This window comes from Pteropus alecto, unplaced genomic scaffold (genome assembly GCF_000325575.1).
Source record: "Pteropus alecto unplaced genomic scaffold, ASM32557v1 scaffold34, whole genome shotgun sequence".
Classification (NCBI taxonomy): Eukaryota; Metazoa; Chordata; class Mammalia; order Chiroptera; family Pteropodidae; genus Pteropus; species Pteropus alecto.
Window position 1 is genome coordinate 1,969,032 of NW_006435763.1, and position 27,110 is coordinate 1,996,141.

Consider the following 27,110-nt stretch of genomic DNA (forward strand, 5'->3'; position numbering starts at 1 on the left):
TTGCCTGTTCTGAACATTTCATATAAGCAGAATCATACAATATGTGGTCATTTGTCACTGCCTTCTTATACTGTGCATAATGTTTTCATGGCCCATCCATGTTGTGGCATGTATTAGTACTTCATTCCTTTTTATGGCTGAATAATATTCCATTGTATGGATGTGCCACATTTTGTTTATCCACTCATCTGTTGATGGACATTTAAGTTATTTTCACCTTTCGGCTATGAACAGAGAGTAATGTGAGTATAGAGAGTAATATTGCTATGGACATCTATATACAAGTTCTTGTGTGGACAAATGTTTTTATTCTCTTAGGTATACACCTAGGAGTGGCATTGCTGGGTCATCTGGTAACTCTATGTTTAACGTTTTGAGCAACTGGCAGTTTGTCTTCCAAAGCAGCTGTACTACTTACCATTCCTACCAGCAATGTGTGAAAGTTCTAATTTCTCTACATCTTCTCAAATGCTTGTTATTTTCCTTTATTATTATTATTATTATTATTATTATTTTGGTATTTATTTGTTTGTTTATATGGCCATCCTAGTGGATCTGAAGTGGTATCTCATTGCTGTTTTGATGTACAGTTCTCTGATGGCTAATGATGTTGAGCACCTTTCATATACTTATTAGCCATTGGTTTATCTTCCTTGGAGAATTGTCTATTCAGATCCTTTGCCCATTTTTTAATTGGGTACATTTAATCTTGAATAGTTTTCTTAACAATTACACCCTGGAACCATTGTAATATCATGATTGACAGTAGGTGCTCTTCATGAAGTCAATGGCTTGGATTTGAATCCCAGCCTGGCCACTTATTAGTACATGACCTTGATCGTTCTCTCTGGACCTGTTTTTCCGACCTACGCAATGCGGATAGAAATATTAGCTATTTCATAGGGCTGTTGTGAAGATTAAAAAAGGTAGTACATGTCAAAGGCTTAGCAAGGTTTTATAAGGACTCAGTAAATGTTACCTGTAATAGTAACGACAGCAACACTCAGGAAGCTTTTTCTATTTTATTATGTGCACATAGCTGATTTCATTTAGTCTACCTGGCAACCTTGCAAAACGGGTATCATCATCTCCATTTTACAAGTGAGAAAACTGAAGCTCAGGGAGGTGAAGGAGTGCGTCTAAGGCTACATGGCCACTAAGAGGCAGAGGAGAGACTCCTACCCAGATCCGGACAGCACAGGGCCCCCTGCAAATGTTAGGCTCGGGAAAGTTTTTAGCCTGAATCAGTGTCTCTTCTTGAGGTTTCTGCTCTTCAAAGGCAACTGTAATTAAGCAAATGCTCTCAGAAAGGAATCAAAGAAGCAGCCAGAAATGAAATCGTCAACAGCTCATTCGGGCAGACAAAAGCTATAGCAGCCCCAAGAAGAATGCATTCATCTCGCTTTGGGCTGGCTTTTGAGTTGAGGATCTTTTCAGAAAGTTCTGGCATGCTCTCCCTGTTTAGGACGGTCTCTCTGAGAACCTCACAGAGCTAGCCGGACAACAGTGACAGCTCAGGGTCAGGCATCGCTCTCTCCTCTGGAACCACTAGTCAGGATTTCTGTGTAGTTCCCCATAGTGACATTGGGTGTCACCTTTGAGTTGTCTGAAGCCAATCTCCTTCAGAAACTGACAAAATGCATTGTTTTCCAAGAGCTTCTGGCTCTCTAAGATCCATTTTGGAGGCACTCATTACCAGCTTGAAAACGAGCTCCATGGCCATGAGTTTGCAACTGACTTCTCTCCTGGCTGAAGGTGTGGGGGGAGGTGGTGATGACATAGCATGAGACAGAGCTTATGCAAAGCCCGTGCCAACTAGGAGCCCTTTTCTCCCAGAGTTCTCCACGGTATCCCTTTTCAGAAAAGTCATCTGCTCACACACCTGTGTCCACACTACGCTGTGAGCAATTGTGAGCAACTCAGGGGATGGACTCTATCTCTTCTTCCTTCCTTCCTTCCTGCCTTCCTTCCTTCCTTCCTTCCTTCCTTCACTCATTCCATTCTATTCATATTTATTGAGTGCATATTATGTGGCAGACAGTGGGGCAATAATAGAAAATAAAACAACAAAGTTCTCTTCCTTCATGGAATTAGCATTCTAATTTCTTATTTATCTTTATGTTCTCATCACCTAGCACATAGTAGGCACTTAATAACTGCTGTAATGGCTTGGTCTATTCTCTTCCATATATATGTATATGTATACACATATAAATGTAAATAAATTTTAGATGGAAATGAAATCACTCCCTAATACTATTCTGTGATTCCCACTACCACACAGACACTTAATGGTGTATTATAGCCATTTTCCATGTTAGAACACAGAAACTGACTTCTGTGTTTACATGTACTCAAATGCTATTTGGAACCTCTCTGTCCCTTGGAATCTAGAAAAGACTGGCTTGAACCCCAGGTCCATTCCCTGTGGAATCAGTCTCAAAGTCTGGTTAGAACTGGGAATGGGTTAGGAAGCTCATGTTCTCATGGTCGCTTCTGGTCCCTGTTCATGCTTCTGCTGACTTTGTTCCATCCCAGTGTACTTAACCAGTCTGCTATCGATGGACATTTAGGTTGTCTCCAGTCCTTTGCTATCACAAGTCATGCTGCCGTGAATAACCTTGTTCACCCTTTATTTTATGCATATTGAATAAATTACTAGAGGTCACATTGCTGGGTCAATTTAGCAATAGATATTCTTATAGACATAGATATAGCAATATTTATTGATATTGCTAAATTCTCTCTACAGAGGCTGTACTAATTTTCATTCCTGATAGGACGTGTTATCAGATTGTGATTTTTGCTTATCTACAAATACACATGTACACATTTCTTTTTCATATTTGCCTTTTTTGGGGGGGTGAGTTGTTAATCTGAAGGAGCTTTTTATATGTTAGGGAAATTATCCCTTTGTAATTTGAAATACAAAATTTTTTTAGTTTATTATTTATTTTAACCTTCTTTTTTAAACAACTGCCTAGTACGCTATCGTATGGGTCTATCGTAATTTTTAACTGCTTCCTTATTGATAGATTTTTTTTTTTGCTTTTATAAACAACAGCTTTTTTTTTTAAAAAACTAATTTGCATTGTATCATTTTATGCTAAATTTCTAAAAGTGGAACGCTTGGTTAAAGAATTAACTTTAAAAAGCCTTTGGATATATATTGGATATTAGATATGATAGTTTAAAAAACTTTTTATTATTTTAAAACAACTAATGTTTATGGGTTGAAAAATTTCCCACATACCAATCACGTATCCACTGAGACGGACTCGTCTAATCTATATTCCCGCCCAATTCCATCTCTTCCGTATTATTTTGAAGCAAATCATTTCCGCTCTAAAGATTTAACTATTTAGAGAGATGCTATCTTTGGATGAGAAATTCACCAGCTTTCCCATTTCTTCCAGATAGTGGCAACAGAAAGTTACCCAAGGATGCTGATGGGTGGGTGCAAACGTTTAATCGGATTCCTCGTGTCCCTTTTCTGGAGCACTACTCTTGTTTTATAGAATGGAAAAAAACGGTCACCCGCATGGATGACTCAGCCAGCCCCAGGCCTTTTCCGTCCACTGCAGAATCCCCACAAACCCAAAAGCTTTGTTTTGACCACCAGTTTTCACTTGTTTTTCATGCATCCCTAAGGCTGGCAGGAAATTGCCATCAGTACGTGAGTCACGTGGGAATCTGCTCTCTCCCATGTGGATGTTGCTTCCTTGAACAATACCTACGCTGATGGGCACGTTTCCCCTGCGATCTCATTTCCACGAGCACTGAGATCTGGCTGGTCGGGGCATGGTCTGTTTCGCTGCTGAGTCACTGCTGAGAATCAGAGTTGAAGCCTGGCTTTGTGGGCTCTCTCCTTGAAGCCACATTGTGTCTCAAAAAGGTCTACTTCCTGGGGAACTGCTCTCAGTAGCCATCCGGATGGAGAACCTCACAGAACTATCTGGACAACAGTGACAGCTCAAGCACAGTCTCCAGGAGGATAATGGCTGAGGGTATTGGTGTTGCATAAGGCCTGCCCAGGAACCTCCTCCCAGGGCCCCCCAGGCCATGTTCTGAAAACTCTGGTTTCTGACAGGCTCCATCCCTGCTTGGCTTCACACCAGGCATAGCAGGCACTGAGGAGGTCCTTCCAGCCATGGCCGCAGGATGGCTTCACAGCTGGCCCCGCCTCCTCATTCACGGAGCTCTAATCATTGCCAAGAGGGCTACTGGTTCTCAGGATTTGGGAAGCGGAGGACTCAGCAACATCCGGGGCGGCTGATCCTCAGCCTAGGGATCGCTGCAGCTGTCTGCCTGGAAACATGGCTCTCCCTGCACGAATAACATGAACCGGAGCTGGGAACGCTGACCCTGCGCCAGCCACCATGGCGCTTTCCCCAGGCCGGCTCACTGAAGCCTCCGGGACCCTTCAGATAGGCATTTCATCATTTTAATTCTACCCAAGAGGAATAGGAGGCTCCTGGAGAGATTAAAGAAATCACTGCAAGTCATGAAACTGTGGTTTTAAATCCAGGTCCTCAAGCTGAAATTTTGACCCCAAATCCCTGGTTCTGATGTTTTGATTTTTTTTTTTTTTTTTTTTTAGATTCAGTAAATCAGATAGAAGTCATAGCAGAGAGGCCACTCAATAAATCCACCTCTGCGGGACAGCCTGGAGAATCCCAGAGAAGTAAGATTAGGGAGGAGGTGGCATGAGTATTGGCCAATGACACTTTTCTAGGTAGAGGTGGAGTCCAGGTGGTGGAGCCTCCTAGTGGGAAAGTGTGAGCAATGACTGGGAGTCTTTCTAGCTCAGTGATGGGCAGCGTTGGGTCCTTAGGAACGTTATCGCATCAGCCCGTGCATTCATGCAAAGTCAAGTACTTTGCCCAAGCAGGGATGCTGGGGCTGTTGACTACTCTGCCTGCATTGTCAGGGTTCAGCCACCAGGGCACTACAGAAGGCCAAAAATTGGTAGAAAGCAATTTGCCCTCCTGAAGATTAAATGTTAGGTAATGACCAGAGACAGGATTTCATTGTTCTCATTGTGGGGTTGAGAGTACGTCACCTCCACATATGCCACTTTGGCCTATTGATTACTTTGAATTAAAGATTTTCAAGAAACAGAAGAACTTTCTAACCCTCCTTTATTCTCCTGTAAGCAGGTGAAAGATGCCCTCCCTGTACCAGTGGGGTAGAAGGCATCCTTATTACAGAGAATTTAGGGCCTGGAAGGTTGTATAAATAAACCTTGTTATTTTTTCACTGTTTACTATGCCTAGCCCAAATCCCCCGGCTTTGTCAATTCTTCAAATGTATTGTTTCTTCATGCAAAAGCTTTCTACTCTGGTCATGTCTTGGATTCTGTATCACTGTGGAGGCGCCCATACGCACATACATAATGAAATTTGTTTTTCTCTTGTTTCTCTGTGTCTCAGCCAAGAACCCAGAATGGAGGCAAAATTATTTTCCTCTCTGACTCATTAAATAAAGGTCATGATGGGGGAGATTTCCAAATGCAAGCTTTGACATGTGTCAGGGCTCAGCCATCATTTTGCGTTGAGACCCTCTCCCCGCACTAATCTCAGTTCCTTCAGTGACTTTGTGATATCAACTTTCATCCAGTGGCTCTTCAATGAAACATTCAGGCTCATCATCACTCTCTCACGCTCCCCATAGCAAAGCGCTCATCATTGACTTCTCTAACTTATTCTCTCTACATCGTTTCAAACTTTCAGTAAATCTTCCAAATACATCTTACATCCATCGATGCTCCTATGACCCTGGCCTCTCTTTTTTGGGGTGGGTGTACAGCAGTCCCCTCTTAACTGTCTGCATCTTCCCCTCTTCCCCCACTGCATTCTGTTCTCACACTGCACGCAGAATGAGCTTTTTACAAAAGCAAATCAGATCTTGTTACTATTCTGCTTAAAATCCTTCAGTGGCTGTTTTCCCATTGCATGTGGGAAAATATGCAAATTCCTTCCCGTGGTGCCTGCGAACTGGTCCTTGCCTGCCCAGCTTTCTTGGCCGGACTTTGTTGCAGGCACACTGGCTTGCTTTTAGTTCTCATCTGTTTGCAAGCTCTATGTGGCCTCAGGGCATTTGCTTCCTCTGCCAGGACTACTATGAGCCTGGACTTCTCTACCTTTCATGACTTTGCTGAAGTGCTAGTTCTTCAGAGAAGCCCTCTCTGATCATCTAAGCAGGTCTCCCCTTCTTTAAAGTGATAGCAGGTCTCCCCTTCTTTTAAGTGGTAGCATTTATTTAATTTCCTTTTTAGAACTTATCACTGGGTTGAATTATGTCCTCTAAAAATATATGTCTAATTTATAACCACTGGTCCCTGTGAATGTGGCCTTATTTAAAAAAAGAGTTTTTGTAGATATAACCAAGTTAAAACGAAGTCATACTGGTGTGGAGAAGGAAGAAACTTTTCTCTACCCTCCAGGTTCTTTAGGCTGGTCTAATAATTAGATCTATGTGGGACAGATTAACAAGAGAACATAATAAAATTATATATGCATCCAGGGAACTCCACTTACATCAGAGAGTCAGAGACCCCACACACATGAGAGGTTTGGAGACAGAAAGTTAAAATGAGGTTGATGTGGCATTCTTAGCTAGGGTTGAAGTAAGGTGCCTGGGACTTTGGGGGAGGAAGGTCATTGCAGGACGATAAGGAGAGCAGATGTTCAGTAATGAGAATTTTGTCCTGCCCTACAGGTAGGTCATAAAGGTTATCTCTGGTAATCTCTTATTATGGGCAAAGCCCCTAATTCAAATTCTTCCAAGTAGTTTAAGGGGAGGGGCAGATGTTTCTCTTGAGCCCACAGGGTTTTGGTTGCCTTTAGCTCTGAGTAATCTGCGTACCACAGAATGCGGCACATCTTGGAGTGACACATTCTGAACCCCGACACTGGATTAGGGTGGGGACTACTCCATTGGCTGGTGTCCTTATAAGAAGAGGGAAATTTGCACATAGGTGGACTTAAGGGAGTACTCCATATGAAGACGGAAGCAGAGACTGGAGTGAGGCATTCATAAGCCAGAGATTGTCAGGGCTTGCTGGCATCCTCCAGAAGTTGGGAGGTGCAAGGAAGGATTCTCTTCTAGGGCCTCCAGACAGAACCAACCTTAATTTCAGACTTCTGGTCTCCAGAACTGTGAGAAAATAAATTTCTGTTGTTTTAAGGCATCAAGTTTTGGTAATTTGTTACCTAGGAAACTAATACAGTTGGTAATTATTTTGTTTGCTTATTTGTTTATGATCAGACTTTTATTTCTTCATTGTCTTTTGTATCTCTACTGCCCAGCTGCGTGCTTAACACATAGTAGGTACTCACCAAATATCTGTGGATGCATCACTTATTCTACAGAATTAGCCATAGCATCTTATGCACTTGAGCTTGTCTTGTGTTCACCGCTCTGTATCATGCCCACTTTCTGTTCATCACCTCCCTCTGAATTATTGCAAGAGCCTTCCTTCTGGTCTTCTCGCGGCTTAACTTTTTCTTCTCCTTTAACATGAGTCTGGTCTCATTTGTTTTACTTTTAAATCCTTTATTCCTCCCCTCCCCCACTCCCCATTGCCCTGTACGAGCTGTAGGACCTTGGACACGCTCTGTGAACTCTCAGCCTCAATCTCAGTCCCTTCATCTGTGGAATGAGATTAATAATTGCACCTCCCTTACCAGGTTGAAGTAAAGGTTAACCAAGAATCAATACAAAGCACTTAGCACAACGCCCAGCGCATCACGGGAGCCCTGTGAATGCCAGCTTTCACCATTAAGGTTGGCGTTTGTTTTGGATTGAGGCTAGAGACTGGAGGCTATATAAAATGAGTTCTTGGTTAAGATGGGGAAAAGCGTTTGAAGAATCACATGTTCAAAGCTGGCTTGCCCAAAGCAGTTTTTGCCTAACATTTTGGCCTGTTGAGATTCAACAAGTTTGGCCCGTAGAAAAGACATCTATTTTAAAAGCGTGAGTTTGCATATCATTATACGCACAGTGAAAATACACTAAGTGGAAAACTTAAAGTGGGCTCACATTTATATTAAAATCATAGCATTTGCACCATAGACATAATCTTAAATATAGACATAAAGGAATTCATTTTAATCATAGCTCAGAGTTGATGCTCTCTATTTCTGAACATCTCTTAATCAAGAAATTTCCAAAAAAAAAAAAAAAAAGTTTAAAATGCACGGTAACACATTTCAGAGCAATTCCAAAATTTAATATGTGCAAATTATTCATATATTCATAATTTTATTATAGCATGAGATGTGGGGAATCAAGGGCAGGATAAAGGGAATATCTATTAGCTGCTTGAAAAACCCAGAAGTGAAATGAATTTAAATATTTTAACTACCTTCCTATGGACTCAGTGCCGTTGCCAAAACTCTAGCTATTTAATAAGATTAGATGTTCTCGACGATTTGAAAGGCTAAATCGGTGAGGACTTTAAAAAAAAACTTCCTTTCAAAAAGTCAGGTTTTCTGTAGAATAGAACCAAACTGAGATGTGGTCAGCTGTGTTTCTAAAGCCGCTTTGGTTTGATTTGGTAAGTTTAAAAAGCCAGCAAGGAAGGGCGTGAATGATTGAAAATGGAAGTATGAACACGCCTTGATGGTACAGCTAGCCTCGGGGAGCTCCCAGTGAAATGAGTGTGCTGTTATTTATTATTTAGTAAAATTAGAAATTCTGAAAGTTAAGTAGGAGAAACAGGCTTTTGGCCAAAGGGCTATAGCCTGGAGGGTGAAACTGATGCTTCAGGCAGCCACCTTTCCAAAGCCACACACTCTGTCTATTTTTCCCTCGCGCGCGGAAGGTACCTCTGGTACCTGTGAATGCAGCCTACTTAGAAATAGGGTCTTAGACGACTGTCTATTTTTCCCTCGTGTGTGCGCGCGCGCGTGTGTGTGTGTGTGTGTGTATTTAAGGACCTCCCTGAATTGTCATATGTCTGTTTCTGGACCTATCCCAACAACTATTTGTGCATCCTTGGGTTCCTAGAGTCACTCAGGGGAGGCAGAGACTATATGACAAGACTCGTAACACGTATTTTTCACATTACGTCACATTCTCCTTCGCTTCACTCCCCTCTCTTCTCACCCTTGCTGCCCTGTTTGCACGTCCCAAATAAAGCACCGACACGTTTATCCTTGCCTCAAGTTCTGTTTTCCAGGGAATTTAGGCTAACGCAGTGTCACGAAAAAAAACCCCAAATCCCACAGTTCAGCACCAGATCTATGCTCAGTGTCACAATAGAGTTAAGTGAAATCTGTTCTATCCTAAATTGGTTCATAACACTTTATTTAAAATGCACCAATGGCTGCCCAATGCACTTGGTCTAAAACCCTCACCCCTAACCCTACAGAACCCCACCTGACCTGTTCCCTGCTCACCAATCCATTCTCGCCTCCGACACACACCAGTCACACAGGTCCTCTTTCAGGTCTTCCAGCCTACCTGCTCCCCTTCTGGCCTAAGGGACATCACCCTTTCCCTTCCCTTTGCCAGGTGGCTGGCACGGCCGCCTTCTATTGATCTAGTGGGTCTCAGACAAAATCTCACCTTTCTTTTGTATTTGTTTCCCAGGGCTGCCATAACAAAGTGCTGCAAGCTTGGTGGCTTACAACAACAGGAATTTATTCTCCTGGAGGCCAGAAGTCTGCAATCAAGGTGTGGGCAGGGCCATGTTCCCTCTGAAGGCTCTAAGGAAGAATCCGTCCCTGCCTCTTCCAGCTTCGGGCCGTCCTTGGCGTTCCTTGGTTTGTAGACATATCATTCCAATCTCTGCCTGTTTTTACATGGCATTTTCCCTTGTGTCTGTCTGTGTGCCAATTACCCTCTTCTTGTTAGGACACCAGCCAATGGGTAGGGCCCACCCTAATCTGGTATGACCTCGTCTTACCTTGATTACGTCTAAGACCCTATTTCTAAGTAGGCTGCATTCACAGGTACCAGAGGTTAGACCTCCATATATCTTTTGAGGGGACGCAGTTCACCCCACAACACCTCCTTCACAGGATTCCTCTGAGCAGAAGTCCTGAAGCGCCTCGTTCCTTCAACCTTACTTAAAGGTGTTGTGCTGTGGTGTGTGGATCAGTGTCACTTTCTAGAGGCTAATGGAATGCCTGATCCATGGACGTGGGATTCCACATTGGGCCGAGGGACTTGCTTCACAGTGAGGGAGGCACAGGGGTGGGCGCAGGACCGCTGGTCATGTTATATTCTGTACCGTCCAGAAGCAGCTGTTCGCAGACAATGTTGCATTGTCGAAATTCCAGTTTCTACGCCGCGCTCTGAAAGACGGGCGGTCATCTTTCAGGATGCAGCACATGCGTTAAATGACAGGGACCACTCTGTGATGCTGGGTTCCCCGTCGGAAGAGTATACGGGACCAGGAACCGAGGGATGGAAGCAGGAGGGCTCTCGCTTACCATCACTTGCAGTAATCCACTGGGGATCGTCTGCTTCCGTCTCTGACAGTCTGGGCTCTGCAGAGTTGTAGTTCCTGGTCCCCACAGCGAGTGCACTCTTGATGGGAGACATAGCAAGAGTGTCACTGAACTACAAGCTGTACCAGGACACTGGGGACACCTGAGCCCGGAGCAGCAGGAGAAAAGGGAAATCGCCATACTAGTAGGCATTTATGAGATGCTTCGACGTAGTGGGAGGAATGTGTATGAAACCCAGGTGACCTACTCGGGGGCCTCCTGGTTCTCCCTTGTCCCACTAAAACTGTGAATGACTTGTGCGACAACCCCGGCCTGAGAAAGGTGTGATTTGGCAAGAGTTCAGACCTCTCAGGAATGAAGGTTTGGGCCAAGTGGGTCATCAAGATAGGCCAAGGTGGTGGCTGACGGGGAAGGTGTAGAGCGAGCAGCGGAGGAGGAAAGGGCGGGTGCCGGCTGCAGCCTCAAGACCAACTGCAGTGACAGAGGCCTTGGAGGGAACCCTAATTTCCCTCTTTGAAGTTCCCCCATGGAAGAGGGCCACTCCTCAGACATGTACGGAGACTGTGGTGGCCGGGACGGCGTACAGGGGCATACTTGACTGACCACGCCAGCTGCTGCCGCTGGCCACTGCTTTCACACTGAGACGGAGCTTCCCGCGGCTGCTCCCAGCAGGGCCTGAGTTTGGCACCGGTCCTAGTGCCCCAGGCCCACTCCTGCGAGGCGCAGGGTCCCTGCGATGGGCGACGTTGGCTCAAGAGCTGCCCACTGGGCTGGCCAAGCCCTTCGTGGACTTGCAAGACTCTTGCTGCCAGTTTCCCTCCTGCCCCACCCCCCACCTCCACCGGCAGTGGTGTGAGGCCTGCATTAGGGCTTGGAGTTTCTCCCCTTTCTCTGCCTTCCTACCTTCATTCTTCACAAGTGTCGCCCCCCCAAACCTGTGGCAGTCTAATTCCATCCTGGTGACTGCATCTTGGAGGACTTCCAACCAATGATGGAGTTTCTTCCCCCGTCCCCTCCCCTCCCAAGACCTCCCCTCTCTCCAGTCTGTGTCTTACTTAGCACCATGCTTTTCCCAAGACAGCACTTTCACAATCGTCTGTTCTTTATTACTTTGTTTTTTTTTTCTTTTTCATTTCTCTTTGCTTTAATTTTAATTTTTTTTTTTTTTCTGTTTCTGCCACTAGACTGTAAACTCCATTAGGGCAGTAACCACATCGGAAATGAACTCACTGCTGTACCTTGGTGCCTGGTATGGCCCCTAGAGTGTAGTGGGCATGCGATCAATACTTATGAAATGGGAGTATTGATCATCTAATGCTGCAGACAGCACCGTCAGCACGCTCTGTGTCTTGTGGTTGTTGGTGTTTAGCGTGGAGACCAAATGTGAACACAGGGAGAAGTCAGTGAATTGAAAAACAAGAAATCAAACTTCCCTGACTCGGTAAGCCTTACCATTGCAAACGGTCAGGACACCCAAGAGTGAAGCCGCTTTGGAAAAGTCTAAAGAGCCGACGGAATGTGGCACTTCTGATGGTGCTGAGAGGAAGCAGGAGTTCAGAGGGACCGATCTTCAAAGGCGATCCTCATGGAAAACCAGGAGAGGCCCTCTAGACATGGCCCCAAATCAAATTAGCCTTTTCATGTCCACAAGCGATCAAGGCTCCTGAGGGGCGCACAGAGATCTAAGAAAGGGGGAGAGAAGCAAGCGCCAATATGTTTGCATTGGAATCTGCGTGTGCAGGACTCGCTCAGCGGGGCTTCTGAGCTCTGTGCTTCATTAGATCCTGGCTCTGAGCTGTTTCATCTCCTCCGGCTCAACTTAGCACAAGGCCTACTTCCCCTTGGCTCTGTTTCAAGTTGAAGAAGCAATGAAACCATCCGCAGTTTATGGTTACACTACAGGGCTAGTGTTTCTGGCTTAGTATTTGCTATTCCTTTGTGTTCTGGTTCGTTTTGTGTTCTTTTGAAGTTTCTTTCATTTTGAACTGCAGTACACTAGAAAGGGCTTGCTTAGTAACATTTAGTTCTCATGAAGAAGTTTTTAGTGGCAGTGAAGAGGCAGTATTGCTCAGTGGTTAATACCATGGTTTTGGACTCTGTATCAGTCAGGGTAGATGCGGTCATGTTACAGTAGCAAACAATACCCATATCTCATTCACACAATGTGTCCGTCTTATCTCAGGGTGCTATAACAAAATATCATAGGCTGGGTGTCTTAAACAACACAAATGTATTTCTCACAGTTCTGGAGGCTGGGAAGTTGAAGATCAAGATGCCTGCAGATTTGGTGTCTGGTGAAAGCGCTCTTCCTGGCTTGCAGCTGGCTGCCTTTTCACTCTGTCCTCCCATGGATGAGAGCAAGCTCTCTGATTTTCTTCTTATATGGGCACTAAGCCCAACGTGAGGGCCTCACCCTCATGACCTCATTGAGACCTACTCACCTCCCAAAAGACCCATCTCCAAATACCACCACACTGGGGGCGAGGGCTTCAACATATGAATTTTGGGAAACACAAACATTAAGGCTGTAACAGTGTCCCTCCTGGGTCAGCCAGCTCCATGCTTCGTCATCCTCCCATTGGAACTCAGGCCTGCAGAGCCGACATTGCCTGGGGCATTGCCATTCACCATGGCAGAGAGAAAGCGAATGTGGTGAATTAAGCACTGGCTCTGAAAGCTCCTGCCTTCAAGTGAGCCACACCCCTTCTGCTCACATTTCCTTCATCAAAAGCAAATTTTACATCCACCTGTGACTTTGAAGAGGAGCATGGAAAGTCTAATCCTGCCTTGTGTTCAGGAGGGAACTGTAGTATTGGGAGGAGCTCCACTGACCACCAGAGTCACACAGTCTAGATATTGCTGGGAAGGTATTTTCTAGATGTGACTAACATTTAAATCAGCAGACTCTGAATAAAGCAGATTACTCTCCATAATGTGGGTGGGCCTCATCCAATCAGTTGAAGACCTTAAGAGCAAAGATTGAGACTTCTCAGAGAAGAAGGAATTTGGCCTCAAGACTGTAACATAGAAACCTTACTTGCGTTTCCAGACTGCCTGGCTTGCCCTGTGGATTTTGGACTAAAGACTGCAATATCAACTCTTTCCTGAATTTTTCAGCTTGCTGGCCTGTTCTCTGATTTCACATTTGCCAGCCCCCAAAATTGCATGAGCCAATCCCTGAAAATATCCATCTATTCATCATCCATCTATCTAAGAACTCACTAACCTTCTCTAATTGAGTCACCTACCACTGGTTATATAACTTATGAGGCACAGGGCAAAATTACAACACAGATCCCTGGTTAAAAAAAAAATCACTAAGAATTTCAAGATGGTATTAGCAGAGTATCCAACCCAGTACAAGACATGTGACCTGTGTAGGTGAACGTGGCCCAGCACTTACCGGTCGTGGGCCTACGTCGTCGGCTTTGGAGACACCTCACGGTCCCTCATGGTTTTGCATCAGGTCAGTGCTCAACTATAGTGTGTTCTTGGTGGTCTTTGGCTGGAGGGCATTTATGAGAATTTCCTTTCAATCTTTCATGTATACAGAATCTTTTACTTAAGTAAGAACATATTTTTTCTTTTCTATTTTTCTATCTTGTACTTATTCTTTAAAAATATATCGATCAGCTGCATAATGTTCAATATTATAGGTGTCTATATCCACATATGGAGAGGCCACATTCCTTGTTAAAATTTGCTACATATACCTGATTGTTTATATCTGTTTTGAAGTAGTTAAAAAGAAATGATCCAAAACTGTGCAAGAAATGAGGTTTTATGTAATACATATAAAAAGCATGCATTTAAATAAACTGGAATATTAAAGCACTAAATAAACAATAATTACGAAAGTAATGTGTCATAATAAATACAATTTTTAACCACCAAAGTAAATGATGTTGAAAGCATCTAGCTATAGATGCAGTACTACAACAATATGTGAATTTCTGGATGATATTTCTGAACTTTGAGAAAAGGTAAGGCTTTTGGTCTGGACTTGTAGTTTTCCTATAGGCCACGGTGCCTGCTCTGTGCTACACATGGGTCATCCTGCAAAAAGGGAACTCTGGCATTTGCCTGCTACTCATTACCTTACTACCAACCCCTTGCCTTAATTCACTTCTCAAACTCAAACGTATCCTGCCCTCTAGCTTTGCATGTGCTTCGTCTTCCCTTGCAATTCCAGCATTTAACACACAGTGCTGTTTTCCTGGCTTTGGTTTTGCAATGACCCTATTTGTGAGATCTCCCTCTGGTTATATTGCCTTGGACGAACAACCTTCTAGAGGTTGACTGACTCTTGTGAATAATAAGAAAATCCAAAGGCAGGATTTCTTCTTATTATTATCTTATTTAAGGAGCTTCTTGTTAATAATAAGAAATTCACTAAAATTTGCTGAGCACTTACTCTGGGCCCGGAACTGTGCTCATAGATTATTTGCACATAAATTTATGTGCTCTATAAATGAATCCTTGCAACAATTCCAGGAAGTCGGTACTGTTATCAAGGACATTGTTACAGATAAGGAAATTGAGGCTTGGGAAAGTTAAGCTACTTGCCCCAGGCCACACAGGAACTATTGCGGTGAATCTGGGCTTCATATTTTTCTGGTCCAAAACTTGTACCTTAATCATAACACTGGGTCACTCTTTGGGCAGGTTGTGGACTGTTCTACGTGAATATTTAAACTAAGTTCAAAACAACAAGATTAAAGATGTGTATCAGTCAGGGTTGATCAGAGAGCTGTCACCAGCAAAAGGGACACTTTAGAGGAATCAGACCTTCCTAAATTTTGGGAGGAGCTGGGGAGGCGAGGACCAGAAGAGTCATTGACCAGCTGATCTGAGAAAACAGGAACATCCGGATGCTGATATGGGGTTGTGGAGGGGAACTCGTAGAATGGTCCAAGTCTCCTCTGTGTAGGCCCTGTCTCTGTGATTCAGGAGCCAAGCATCTGGTGGTGAAGTTGGAGCTGCTGTCAATCAGCAGGACTAGCAGTTGGGAAGAAGAGCTGGAAGTGTAGCAAAGGAGACTGAGGATGTACTTGAACCCATTAGGCATCTTTGTGACCACCTCTCACTGTGTGCAACAATGATGTCCTTTGCAGAACGGTGGTTGCCGCTTCCCACATGCTCTCTAAGTCTCACTCATCTTCCTCTGTTGGCTGACTTTGTCCTGGAAGCACACAGAGATGGAAATTCTGGGAGACACTGCTCCCAGAGTAACCAAGTAGATAGAGCACACTGTAGCTCAGAGGTTGTTCAAGGAAGCTGAGAGGAGGCAAAGCTTAGATGTGTAGTCAAGGGCCTTGTGATGTTAATTTTATGTGTCAACATAGCTGGGCCACAGAGTGTCCAGATATTTTGTAATATCAGTTCTTTCCTGAATTTTCAGCCTGCTGGCCTGCCAAGTATTATTCTGGGTGTGTCTGTGAGGCTGTTTTTGGATGAGATTAGTATTTGAATGAATAGATTGCAAAAAGCAGATTGCCCTTCCCAATGTGGGTGGGCCTCATCGAATAAGTTGAAAACCTGAGTAGAATTAAAAGGCTGACCCTCTTTTGAGTAAGAGGGAACTCCTGCCTGACTATTGAGTTGGAGGACATTTTCCTGCCTTTGGACTCAAAGTGAAACATTGGTTCTTCTTGGGTCTCAAGCCTGCTTGCTTGTGGACTAGAATTTACACCATCAGCTCCCCTGGTTCTCAGGCCTTCTCAGAGTCAATGATCCATCATTGACTCCGCTGGGTCTCCAGTTTACCGACTTCAGATCTTAAGACTTCTCAGCTTCCATATTGTGTGAACCAATGTTTTATAATAAATCTCTTTGTGTGTATGCATTCTGCTGATTCTATGTCTCTGGAAAACTTTCGCTACTACAGGCTTAGATTTCCTTTTTTGAGTAAAAAAAATCTACTAAAGTTCTTAGAAGAAATTGTACCCTCTTGGTTTGGAGTTATTTGCTCAAGGTAAAGTGTTCCGCTGTGAAAACTAGCTTGTAGTTTAGTAGTTTTGGAAAAAGAATCTTTTAGTTGGATGGAATTTTCCTTGCAGAATATGCTAATGTCTTTGGACATTTGAAGCAGTGTTTCTTTGCTTCTTTGGACCTGTGAGTGAGTGCCGAAGCTGGAGGATGATTCGGAGATGGCTGTGCTCTCTGTTCTGTAGAGAGTAAGATCAGACCCATTATTCTTTTGGTGATGCTCTTATAGCAACAAATTCTATCATAAGACATTTAAATATCCTTATTTTAAAACTATGCTACTTCTGCTTTATTGTGCTAAGTCCCCAAATCATAGTCTTTGAGAACTAGAGGAAATAATCTAGCCTAATTTTTTTTTCCAAATTGTGTTCCATGAAACATATATTCCTAAATGTTCATAGGTGGTCCTTGAAAAAAAAGCATTCTAGGACCAAGTAGGTTTGAGAAAGGCAGTATACTCTCTCTCCCTTTTGGAGAATCCAAATGTACTTTAATAAAGTTTGTGATACCTCTTAGTGTTTGCAGGGGAGATATCAAGTAGGCAGTTGGTAGACGGGGCTGGATTTCAGGAGCGACTTAGAGTTAAATATGTAGATTTGACAGTTAACACACTGAAAACCATGGGGGCAGCCTTCCTTTCGGCTGATACTGCCATCTTGCAGTAATTCTCCAAAATGACCAACACCAAGAGAAAGAGGAGAGGCACCTGCTTTATGTTCTCCAGGCCTTTCAGAAAACATGGTTCTCTAGGCCTTTTAGAAAGGCCTTTGGCCACATGCCTGTGAATCTACAGGAAAGATGATACTGCAAACGTCAAGGAAATGGGCACTGTTCGAAAATGAATGCCTCACCAGTGTTACCATGGCAAAACTGGAAGAGTCTACAGTGTTACCCAGCATGCAGTTGGCTTTGTAAACAAGTGAAGGGGAAGATTCTTGCCAAGAGAACGAATGTATGTATTGAGCCTGTGAAGCTCTCAAAGACTTGTGATAGCGTCCTGAAATGTGTGAAGGAAAATGATAAAAAAAAAGAAGGAAGCCAAAGAGAAAGATGCCTGGTGCCAGCCTGCTCCACCTACAGGAGCCCACTTTGTGAGAACCAGTGGAAAGGAGCCTGTGCTGTGGGAACCCATTTCCCATGAATTACGCATGATAGGCGTAAAAAAATAGAATTGACTGGGTGTCCCTTCCTACAAAGAAATATTTAAAGAAAACTAATTGTCCAAAAAACAAAACAAAACAAAACAAAACAAAACAAAACAAAAGAAAACAAACACGGGAGCAGACGAGATTTCTTGGCATAGTGTATGTGAGGTCTGGAGGTGCTGCAGCTCTCTTGTGACCATGAGGGGAGGACCTGAGAATGGAGCCAGGATCTAGAAGATGGCATTACTGAGTCAAGTGACAGAGAGAAACCAGGGGATTGTTGGACATAACTCAAGCCACTCAAGCTGATTCCACCATTGGACTTTTCAGCTGCAGAGCCAGTAAATTCCTTTTAACTTGTTTTTATATTATTTCTTGTGGAAAGAGGATGTTAATCCTCTTTAACATTCTCTTACCACCTTGGCATATTTACCTCTGTCTCCTCCTAGTCTGTGTTTCCCCATCAACTTACCTGTTATGGAGGAGGATCAGCTGACCCCAAGGTGTCACAATGAACCCATCACCCCCATCTCAAGGAGCAAAGGAAAAACAATCGGTGTCGGTGGTCAACATTTCAAGCATGGGTGAAAGAATCAGTTCAGAATTGTTTAATATGGTTACGGATTTTATTTTTATTTTTGGATTGCTAGAGACCAACCCAAACTGACTCTGGCTAATTTAAACCAAAAACGGACTTTATTGGAAGGATCCCGGGGTTCCCCCACAGAATCAAAGATGGAGCTGAACATGCTGAACGACAGGCCTGGGGAAGAGGAGGAACCAGAGCTGCCTGGGAGGCCTCAGCAGGCTTCGTCGAAACCCTCTCTGGGCCGACCTCCAGCATGGCGCAGCTCCAAGGCCTGCACTGAGTTCAAGCTTGAGATGACCGGAGAGAGAATATACTTGTGGGGAGAGAGAGTGAAGCCCCTTGGCCCTGGCCCCTGGGAGCCCACCCTGCATACCTGAAGGCTTTGTGACAGGCCAAGAAGGGGCTGCTATGACCTCTGAGGATGGAGCCACACCTGGCTCCTCCAGGTTGTGGGGGGCCTACAGGTGAAGAGTAACCTCTGGGGCTTCAATGCTCGTAAGGCCCAGTGAGAGTCCCTGGGGACAGGCTTCAGTTGGTGCTTTCGGTTTTTAGGCCTCACACTGTCCCAGCTTCTGCTCTTCAGTGGTCTCTCTGACATGTTTATTCTTTTTTCCTTAGCCTACGCTCTTCATCTCTAGGAAACCTTCCTTTCATTCTACTTTCTCTCCTCTTCCAAGCTCCCCACTTGCTGTAGGTTGAATGTTTGTGTCCCCCCAGCCCCTCAATACATATGTTGAAAACTAACCCCCAATGTGGTGGGATTGGGAGGTGGGGGCCTTTGGGAGGTGATTAGGTCATGAGGCCTCACAAATGGGATTAATGCTCTTCTGAAAGAGGCTTTAGAAACATCTCTCACCTCTTCTGTTATGTAAGATTATAATGGAAAGACAGCCGTCTGTGAGGGAGGAAGTGGGCTCTCACCACATGCCAAACTTGCTGATACCTTGAACTTGGACGTCCCAACTTCTAGAACTGTGGAAAATAAATTGCTGTTATTTATAAGACACCCAGTCTATGGTATTTTGTTATAGCATTCTGAACAGACTAAGATACCACCTTTTAAAAATGATTCTTATTTTTAAAATAATCATTGTTAAAGAATAGTTATTCAAACAGTACCAAAGATTTTTTCAATGAAGATTAAGTCTTTTTCTCACTGTACTCTTCCTGTTTCTTGCTAGAGGCAATAATTGCTATCAGTTTCCTGTGTATCTTTCCAGATATAGCCTATGTTTATGTCTCTTTATACAAACTCTATCTATTTTATTTGTAAACACAGAGAAGCAGATTATACGCACTATTCAGTACCTTTCACTTTCCACTCAGTGATGTATCATTCAGATCAGAAGACATCTGTCTCATTCTTTTTGATGGCTGTGTAGTAGTCCACTGTGAGGCCCACATTGGCTTTTTGCAAATACAAGTGATGCTGCAGTGAGCATCCTTGTACGTGTGATTTCAAGCATCTGAGCAAGTCCATCTGTCAGAAACAACAGTGCTTTCTTATCTAAGAGTTATCCAAACTTTATTCTTCCAGTTTCCACCAGACTCCCCAGGCATGGCCCACATTGGCTGCCTCCTCTTTCTCTCCACTCCCTAAATACCTATAATGTGGCTTCTGCCCACTGACGCACTCAAAGGTCACCAATAACCTCTTTCCTTAGTGCATCACCTTTGACTTCTATAGAATTTGACCTGACTGCCCATCCTGTCCTGATACTCTTTGCTTGGCTGTTATAAGAGATAATCTTTGTCCTCCTCTTCCTCTATTCATGCTTTTCCTGTGTCCTTTGCTTGTCCTCTAAAAATCACCATTTGACAGGAGATTGAGGGAGTGGAACCTGCTGGGCCAGTCCGTTCAGCCCCTGGTTGTCCCACCTAGGCTTTCCCACCATTGAGGTCACTACCTGGACCCTGGAGGAATGTAAGGTTTTGGTCAATACAGAGTTTTGTTTAAACTCGGTTCCAGGCTCAAGTCCTTCATTTAAAAAAATGTGCTTTTTAAAATTCCTGCATTTTATTTTTATTATCGCTATATTAATATTTATTATGTGCTATTTACAAATATGAAAAGTTATAAAGAATAAGAAAAAGATACAACAAATAACACAGCAAATACCAGTGTACCCACTATTCAGCTTAATAAAATATGACCATTTTGTACCCTTCCTGTTCCTGAACGATAATCACTGTATTGAATTTGGAGTTTGTCATTTCTTTGCATTTTTAACTGAATCCTGCATTTCTCACTGATGTCTCTGGATACCTCTATATGGGTGTCTCACTCAGTATGGTTAAAAGCAAACACAAGTGATTCCATTTATGTAAAAAGGGAAATACATTATATAAATCTATACATTCATCTATAGAAATCCTTCTAGAAAGATCTATATCAGAGGTGGGCCAAACAGAACACATCAGCAGGCCTGTCTGTAACCTCTGTTACACCAAAATGTTAACAGTGATTATTTCTGGGTGCTAGGACTATAGATATATATATTTTTTTCTATCTGCTCATCTGCATTTTCTTTCTAAACTTCCAACAATGGAACATGGATCATTTTAATAATGATTTAATAATACCCCAAGCCTATCGTCCCCACCAACCCTCGGGCCAATTTAGCTTTTACCCTAGACTTCCCTATTTCTTTCAGAATTCTGGAATTCTTCCTAGGTTCAAAACATGGTAGGCATGCTTGATATCCCTTTCCCTCTCTCAACATCCCATCAGTTGCAATTATATTTTGGGGTTACTTGAGTGAGTTTTTATCTCCCCTGTTAGATCGTAAGTTCTTAAGAGAAGACCTTGTCTTATGTAGCTCCCTGGGGCCTACCACACAGTGCGGTTCATAAACACATGCTCCAAAAATGGTTATTTTGAACCTTCTGCTTGATGCCGCAGGCTTGTCTACATCTTGGAACTGTCACCTGGCTGAGAAATTGTCGCTATAAATAAGCAGTTTCTGTTTCAGGTATGGTTTGTGCTTGATAGTTACACCCATCTCTTACACCACCTAAGCCTCAAATTTTGCAACAGGAATTAGAGCAGATATTCAAATCTTCAGCCACAGTATAGGGAGGCAGCCCCCATAAGAACCAAGTCATCTCTGCAAGCTTCTTTTTTCCCTCAATGTCGTAGCTTCCTTGCTGAGGAATTCTTGACGAAATTTTACTTGTCTTTCCGTGCTGTTCTTCCTGTGATTTTCTTGTTTCTTTTCACGATCAAGTTCCAGATGGCTCAGCAGTGCATCCAAGATGATTATTTTGACAAGTTGCTGAATGCTTGCACACCGTGTCACCTACGATGTTCTAATAGCCCTCCTCTAACATGTCAGCATTATTGTAATGCAAGTAAGTACTACTGCTTGAACGATTATTCATCCCCGTGAAGTATTCTCTCTCTATTGACTGTTTATTTACAGAATAAACATTACAGGGAAGATGGTGAGATTTTTTCTGAATCAAAAAAAGAGAAAGGGAACAAGGCAATTGTTTAAACGCCAGCAGGAACAAAGTGATTATTCGGAACTGAACATAATTGTATTCAGCACTGCTAGCAACCCAGTATTTTATCAATTCTTTTAATTAAGTGCTATTTAAAATTTGAAAGTCAATGCTGATGAATCAGGGATGGCAATTATCTTTACTTGATGTGCATGTTATCAGTCCATTATCTGACTTTTTTTTTTAATTCAGTGAAAAGAACAAATACTATCCTCTGGACCTGTTTGGGCCTGAGCTTGCTGGTGTCTTTGACACTCTTCGTGCTGATGTTCTTGCTAAGGAAGATGAGATCGGAACCATTAAAGGATGAAATTAAAAGCACAGGTTGGTTTGATGGTCAATCTTTGAAATCTATTTCCAAGGGGTGGTTATTGCAAGTTCAGTTCCTTTTTCTTTTTACATTGACTATTTCATTCACTTAGAGCCCTTTTGAGTGTGTGGGAGGATAGTTTTGTTAAATGAACTTCTTGGTAAAAGGGAACTGTCTTCTTTCTGATGTTTATACCTTCTTTGCATGTGTCCTACAATGTCAGCCTTCTCTCACATTCTTCCCTTGGTAATTATTCTTTTGAATTACTGAGGCCTCCTTGGGAAACACTCATCTCTTTCACCAAAGTTAGAACATTGATTAAACGTCATAGTATCAGAAACCACTAGCCAGGTCTGCTACTATCAGGAAAAGTATATTTGGCAAGATCTGCAGCTGTATGTTTAATACAAATGTGTTGTTTGCTTGGGTGAACATTTTACTGCCGAAAAATGCCAGAAATGAATAATCAGTTGCTCCTGGATTATTTGAACAATCATCTCAAAGATTATTATTTTTATAAGCAGTAGAGAACCAGTCCCAGAGAACTGAATGTTGCCAGGGAAGTGATTATTTCTTAAGACCTTGAAGGTCTTAAGAGCTTCTTTAGATAAAGATATTTCTGTAGCACTTTTGCCCATGATCTGATTTCCAAACACTCCACAGCCATTGCCCTATTTCTTTATGCATTTATTTTTTGTGCACAATCTGTAAAGCATCCACCTTGTTGTTTTCTCGTGCAGTAAGGGGAGGTAAATGGTTGTTCTGTATAATTTATTCTTTTTTTTTTTTTTTTTTTGCCTGGGGTCTGAGAGAGAGGTGAGGAATGACTTCGTGATGCTCTGGGAGATGGAGTTATACTGTGGAAGGCTGGGGAAGTAGCATATAATGGGCATATAATGGACACTCCTCCCTTATGTGATCACAAGAAGTTTATTTAAGAAATTTAATCTGCTGCAATGTGAAAAGAGAAGCACCTTTACTTTGAATTCTAATGTGTCATTCACAGGCTGATTTTGGTATACCGTAACATTTGGTAATTTGTCATTTCATGTGTGTAAAATAGGGCCGATACCTCAATGCCTCTATGGGCCAGGTGGATAACAAATGCATGTAGCAGGCCAGGTGGAGGCTTCCGCAATAGGGGAGCCCACGCCCTGCCTGACAGAGACAGGTGCGACCGACTTCAGCCAATCGTTTCCGTGTAGGAATGTCGGCTCCAAGTCGCTAGCCACATTTTGTTACATTAAAAAAAAAGGGGGCCAGTCATCTAGATTCGTATGTAAAATCCGTTGGTTTTTAAATGTGGGCCAACATAAGCGAACACTGACAAACCTTCTATGTCCGAAAGCATGTCTTCTAGCCCAAATGGGCCTGTGGCGTGTCAGTTTGCGCCTTCTAGCGTAGAAAATGCTCACTGTTTTGTAGGAAAAGATCTGTCTGGTACTATTTTGAGTGTGCAAGTGTACTGCTGAGACTGTCATGGCCACAATCCTGAAAAGGTTAGGTTAACTTTTCTGTTTCTTCATAATCAGGATCAGCTCTCCAGAATGAGGCTAATGCTGACCTGGAAAATAGAAAAGACAGCGGGACCGGCGCAGAAGTTCTTTCCAGAGGCCTGGAGTACACAGTGGAAGAATGTACCTGTGAAGACTGTGTCAAGAGCAAACTAAAGGTTGATTCTGACCATTTCTTTCCACTCCCAGCCATGGAGGAAGGCGCGACCATTCTTGTCACTACGAAAACAAATGGCTACTGCAATGGCCTGCCTGCTGCTGGGTGTGTCACAAGGATGGAGTAATGAGTTTCTACCAGATAATTAACCATTTCGAGTGGTGTAGAAACACTTTGAAAATCTTTTGTCAGAAGGAAAGGATGATGTATCAGATCTCTTTAGGACGGCTGTACTTATCACTTGCTGGTATAGCTTTCTGTCCTCTAATTTCTTGAAAATCTTTATGTTAGATACATATTTCTCTGTCTTAGTATTGGGAGCTTAATTGTGGAAACTTCATTGGTTTCGTGATTAAATTTTTGACTCACTGAAAAAAATACTGCAATGTGTAGATCCATAGTCACATGTCTCTAAGGCTGGATCACTTCCCTCCTATACATGCACATGTACACTTCAGGACAGATTGAGTTTTCCTGTTTATCATTAAAGGAAAACAAGGTTTCCTATGTACTTCTGTAGATAGGAGAAGCTGAGTCAGCCACACTGATTCAGTGTGCAATCCATGGGTAGTTCCTGACCCTGTGAGGTTCTAGCTTAATGGAGGCCTCCGGCATTATTATAATGATATAAATATATGTGTAATTGTAAACCATGATAAAAGTGTACTAGGTATCATTTTCAGACCCAAAGATAGGTAATAGTAATGATAGCTAACACTTATATAGCCTTACCAATGTGCCAGGGATTGTTCTAAGTGCTTTACCTGTACTAACTCATTTAATACATACCACAAACTACAAGGTGGGTGGATCATTAACATATCATCTGCATTTTATAGTCACGACAGAAATGAAGTCAGAGCAAGGTAATATAGCCAGTAAATGGCAGAGCCACGATTTAAACTCAGATATCTTGGTCTATTTTTTTCTCTTCCCATCAGCTCAGTTCCATTTGAGTTCCTCGTCTCTTTGGGCTACAATCTCAGTCATTATAGGGGGAGGGTTCCCTTCCAGGGGTTGTGCAAAGGTCTTGGGATTGTGTAAAGCTCCTTATGGAAGGGCTATGCAACAGGTGATGCCCTCTGGTAATCTGCAGAGGTTGATTGTGGATCATTAAGATGCCTACTGGTATAGAACCTCAAGGTCTTGGGGCTTTGTGGCATTTGTGTTAGGTATAAGATATGGGGAATCTTGGTGGGAACTTTTTACCCATTTGGGGCCCATCATGGCTCCATTCCAGGACCTTGAGGACCATAGGAGACAATATAGTATAGTGGTGAAGGTACTGGCTCTTGGAGTCAGATCTTCGGGGTTTGAATTCTGGCTTTGTTACCAGGGAGTTATAGACCTTGGGTGACTTTGAGAAAGTTACTTAACCACTCTACGCCTCAGTCAGTCTCTCTCTCTCACACACGTTTATTTTTCCATAGAAGTATCTGGTTCATAAAAAGTACTTTGTGTTGTCAAAATGATTTTTATCAGCCTCTTTGAGGTCTAGTCTCTCTAAGGGCAAGCACAGTCTCTTCTTTTGTTATATGGCCTGGGAATATTGCTCCTAGCTTCTCACATGCCCTCTTCCTTCTCCCCTCACCCCCTAGTACAATCTCCTCAACAAGTTTAGATTTTTCAAAAAGCCCAGAAGAGCTGTTGGCATTAGGCTTTTGATTCTTTGTCCTCCAGGAGCTGGTTAAAATCTCAGGAAGAAGGAATTACAATACTTAAAGGGGGTGGATGGTGCTAGAAAACTTAAAGCACAAACTATACCCTCAAAAACTTATCCTGCGTCAAGTGCCATGAAGAAAAAGTACAGAGTGCTATGAGAAGGTATAAACACATCATCCTCATGATGACTCCACGAGGCAGGTATGTGATGCCTTACCAAAGGTTACAGAGGCAAGCAGACCTAAACTAGACTTTCTGGGGAGGGGGGGGTGATTCGGGCACACAGACTCTTTAATTAGAATAACAAATTAACAACTGTGAAGTATAATTTTGAAAATGGAAAAAACAAACCCATCAACCAAATGTGCATTTTCATTTTAAAAAATTAAAAAAAATTTTTTCCAATTACAATTGACATATATTAGTTTCAAGTGTACAACATAGTGATTAGACATATAATTTATGAAGTGACACCCTGGTAAGTCTAGTACCCATCTGACAAGTATTTTCATTTTTACGTTCTCCTTACACATGGCCGGATTTTGACATAGTTGTAATCATGGTGTACAGACCATTTTGCATGGGGCTTTTTTTAAACTTAAAGTATTATCAGTGACTCTTCCCCACTTTCCCATAATCTTTATAATTAGCATTTTCAGTTACTGCAGGGATTCCTTGTGAGGTGGACCACGATTTGCTTAGCTAGTCTACTGTAGTTGGGCTTTGGAGCTTCCCACTTTTGCATTTTTATAAATAGGCTGCAGAGCATCATTCCCCAAAGAGCTCTTGACCTCTGCTGAATCCAAAACATAAATTCCCAGAAATTCTGTATTGAGGCACTGTGGTAGGAAGGCCCAGGTCACACAGGATCGGGCTGGAATTCTGGCTCCTTTCCCCAGTGGGACTTGGTCCTCAACTAAGTGTTTTCTATTGTGTATCAAGACTTATTTGTGAATCAATCAATGTCTCAGTATTAAAAAAAAAAAAAAAGAAAGTAGAGAGAATACATTAACTACAGAATTGTTCTGTTAAACTACTTAAATGTATCTACCTCTGTGTACTGGGTTGTGATGTGAAATTAATTTTTTTTTTAACGCTGGGTTGCAGGCAAACAAGTTGATAAAAGCCAACTTTAATTTTTCTGTTGCCCTTTACTCCCATCTGTAAAAGGGGACAGTAAACTGGATTCATAAGACTGTTGGGAACACGTATTCCCACACGATCCACCCACCTTCATCTCGAGCGCCACCACCCTAACCTCAGGCACTATCATCTTTTGCGGGGCAACTGCAAACGCCCCCTAACCAGCTGCTCCTTCTCCCCCAGCCCCACTGCAGTTCAGCGGGGAATTTTGCAATTGTCCAGGAAAAGGAATCCATCCATCTCTTCAACCGTCTGTCACTACTTTTTTCTCACTGCCCCCCTCGCTCCAGCTAACCGCTCCAGGCAGGGCCTTTGCACTTGTTCCCTTTTGGGAAACTTCCGCGGATCTTCCCGGGCCGGCTCCTTATTGTCCAGGTCTCAGCTCTAAAGTCGTCCCCTTACAGAGGCCCTCCCGGCCTGCCCATCTCCCCTGTCCCCCTGCTTCGTCCCATTACTCTTTTAATTTTTCCTTCTCAGCTCCCAGCGCTGCCTGGAGCGATGTCTTGTTTCTCGGAGCCTTGTTCGCTGCCTGGCTCCCGGCAGCCGCGTGAGCCCAGGAAGGTGGGAGGCGTCCTGTTCGGTCGCCGCCGTCGCCGCACCCGGGGACTCGGGGACCACAGCGCGTTCGCGTGACGATT

General features: G+C 43.2%; 1 protein-coding gene across 1 annotated transcript in view; it reads left to right on the forward strand.

Annotated features, from left to right (window-relative positions):
* Positions 1–25,529, forward strand: part of TNFRSF17 (TNF receptor superfamily member 17) — a 98,167-nt gene extending 72,638 nt beyond the window's left edge. The window contains exons 3-6 of the mRNA XM_025046122.1: positions 9,598–9,770; positions 21,410–21,533; positions 21,879–22,010; positions 23,529–25,529. Coding sequence (XP_024901890.1) covers positions 9,696–9,770; positions 21,410–21,533; positions 21,879–22,010; positions 23,529–23,794 — 597 coding nt within the window. The 5' untranslated portion in view covers positions 9,598–9,695 and the 3' untranslated portion in view covers positions 23,795–25,529. The remainder of the gene's footprint in view (positions 1–9,597; positions 9,771–21,409; positions 21,534–21,878; positions 22,011–23,528) is intronic.
* The last annotated feature ends 1,581 nt before the right edge of the window (positions 25,530–27,110 follow it).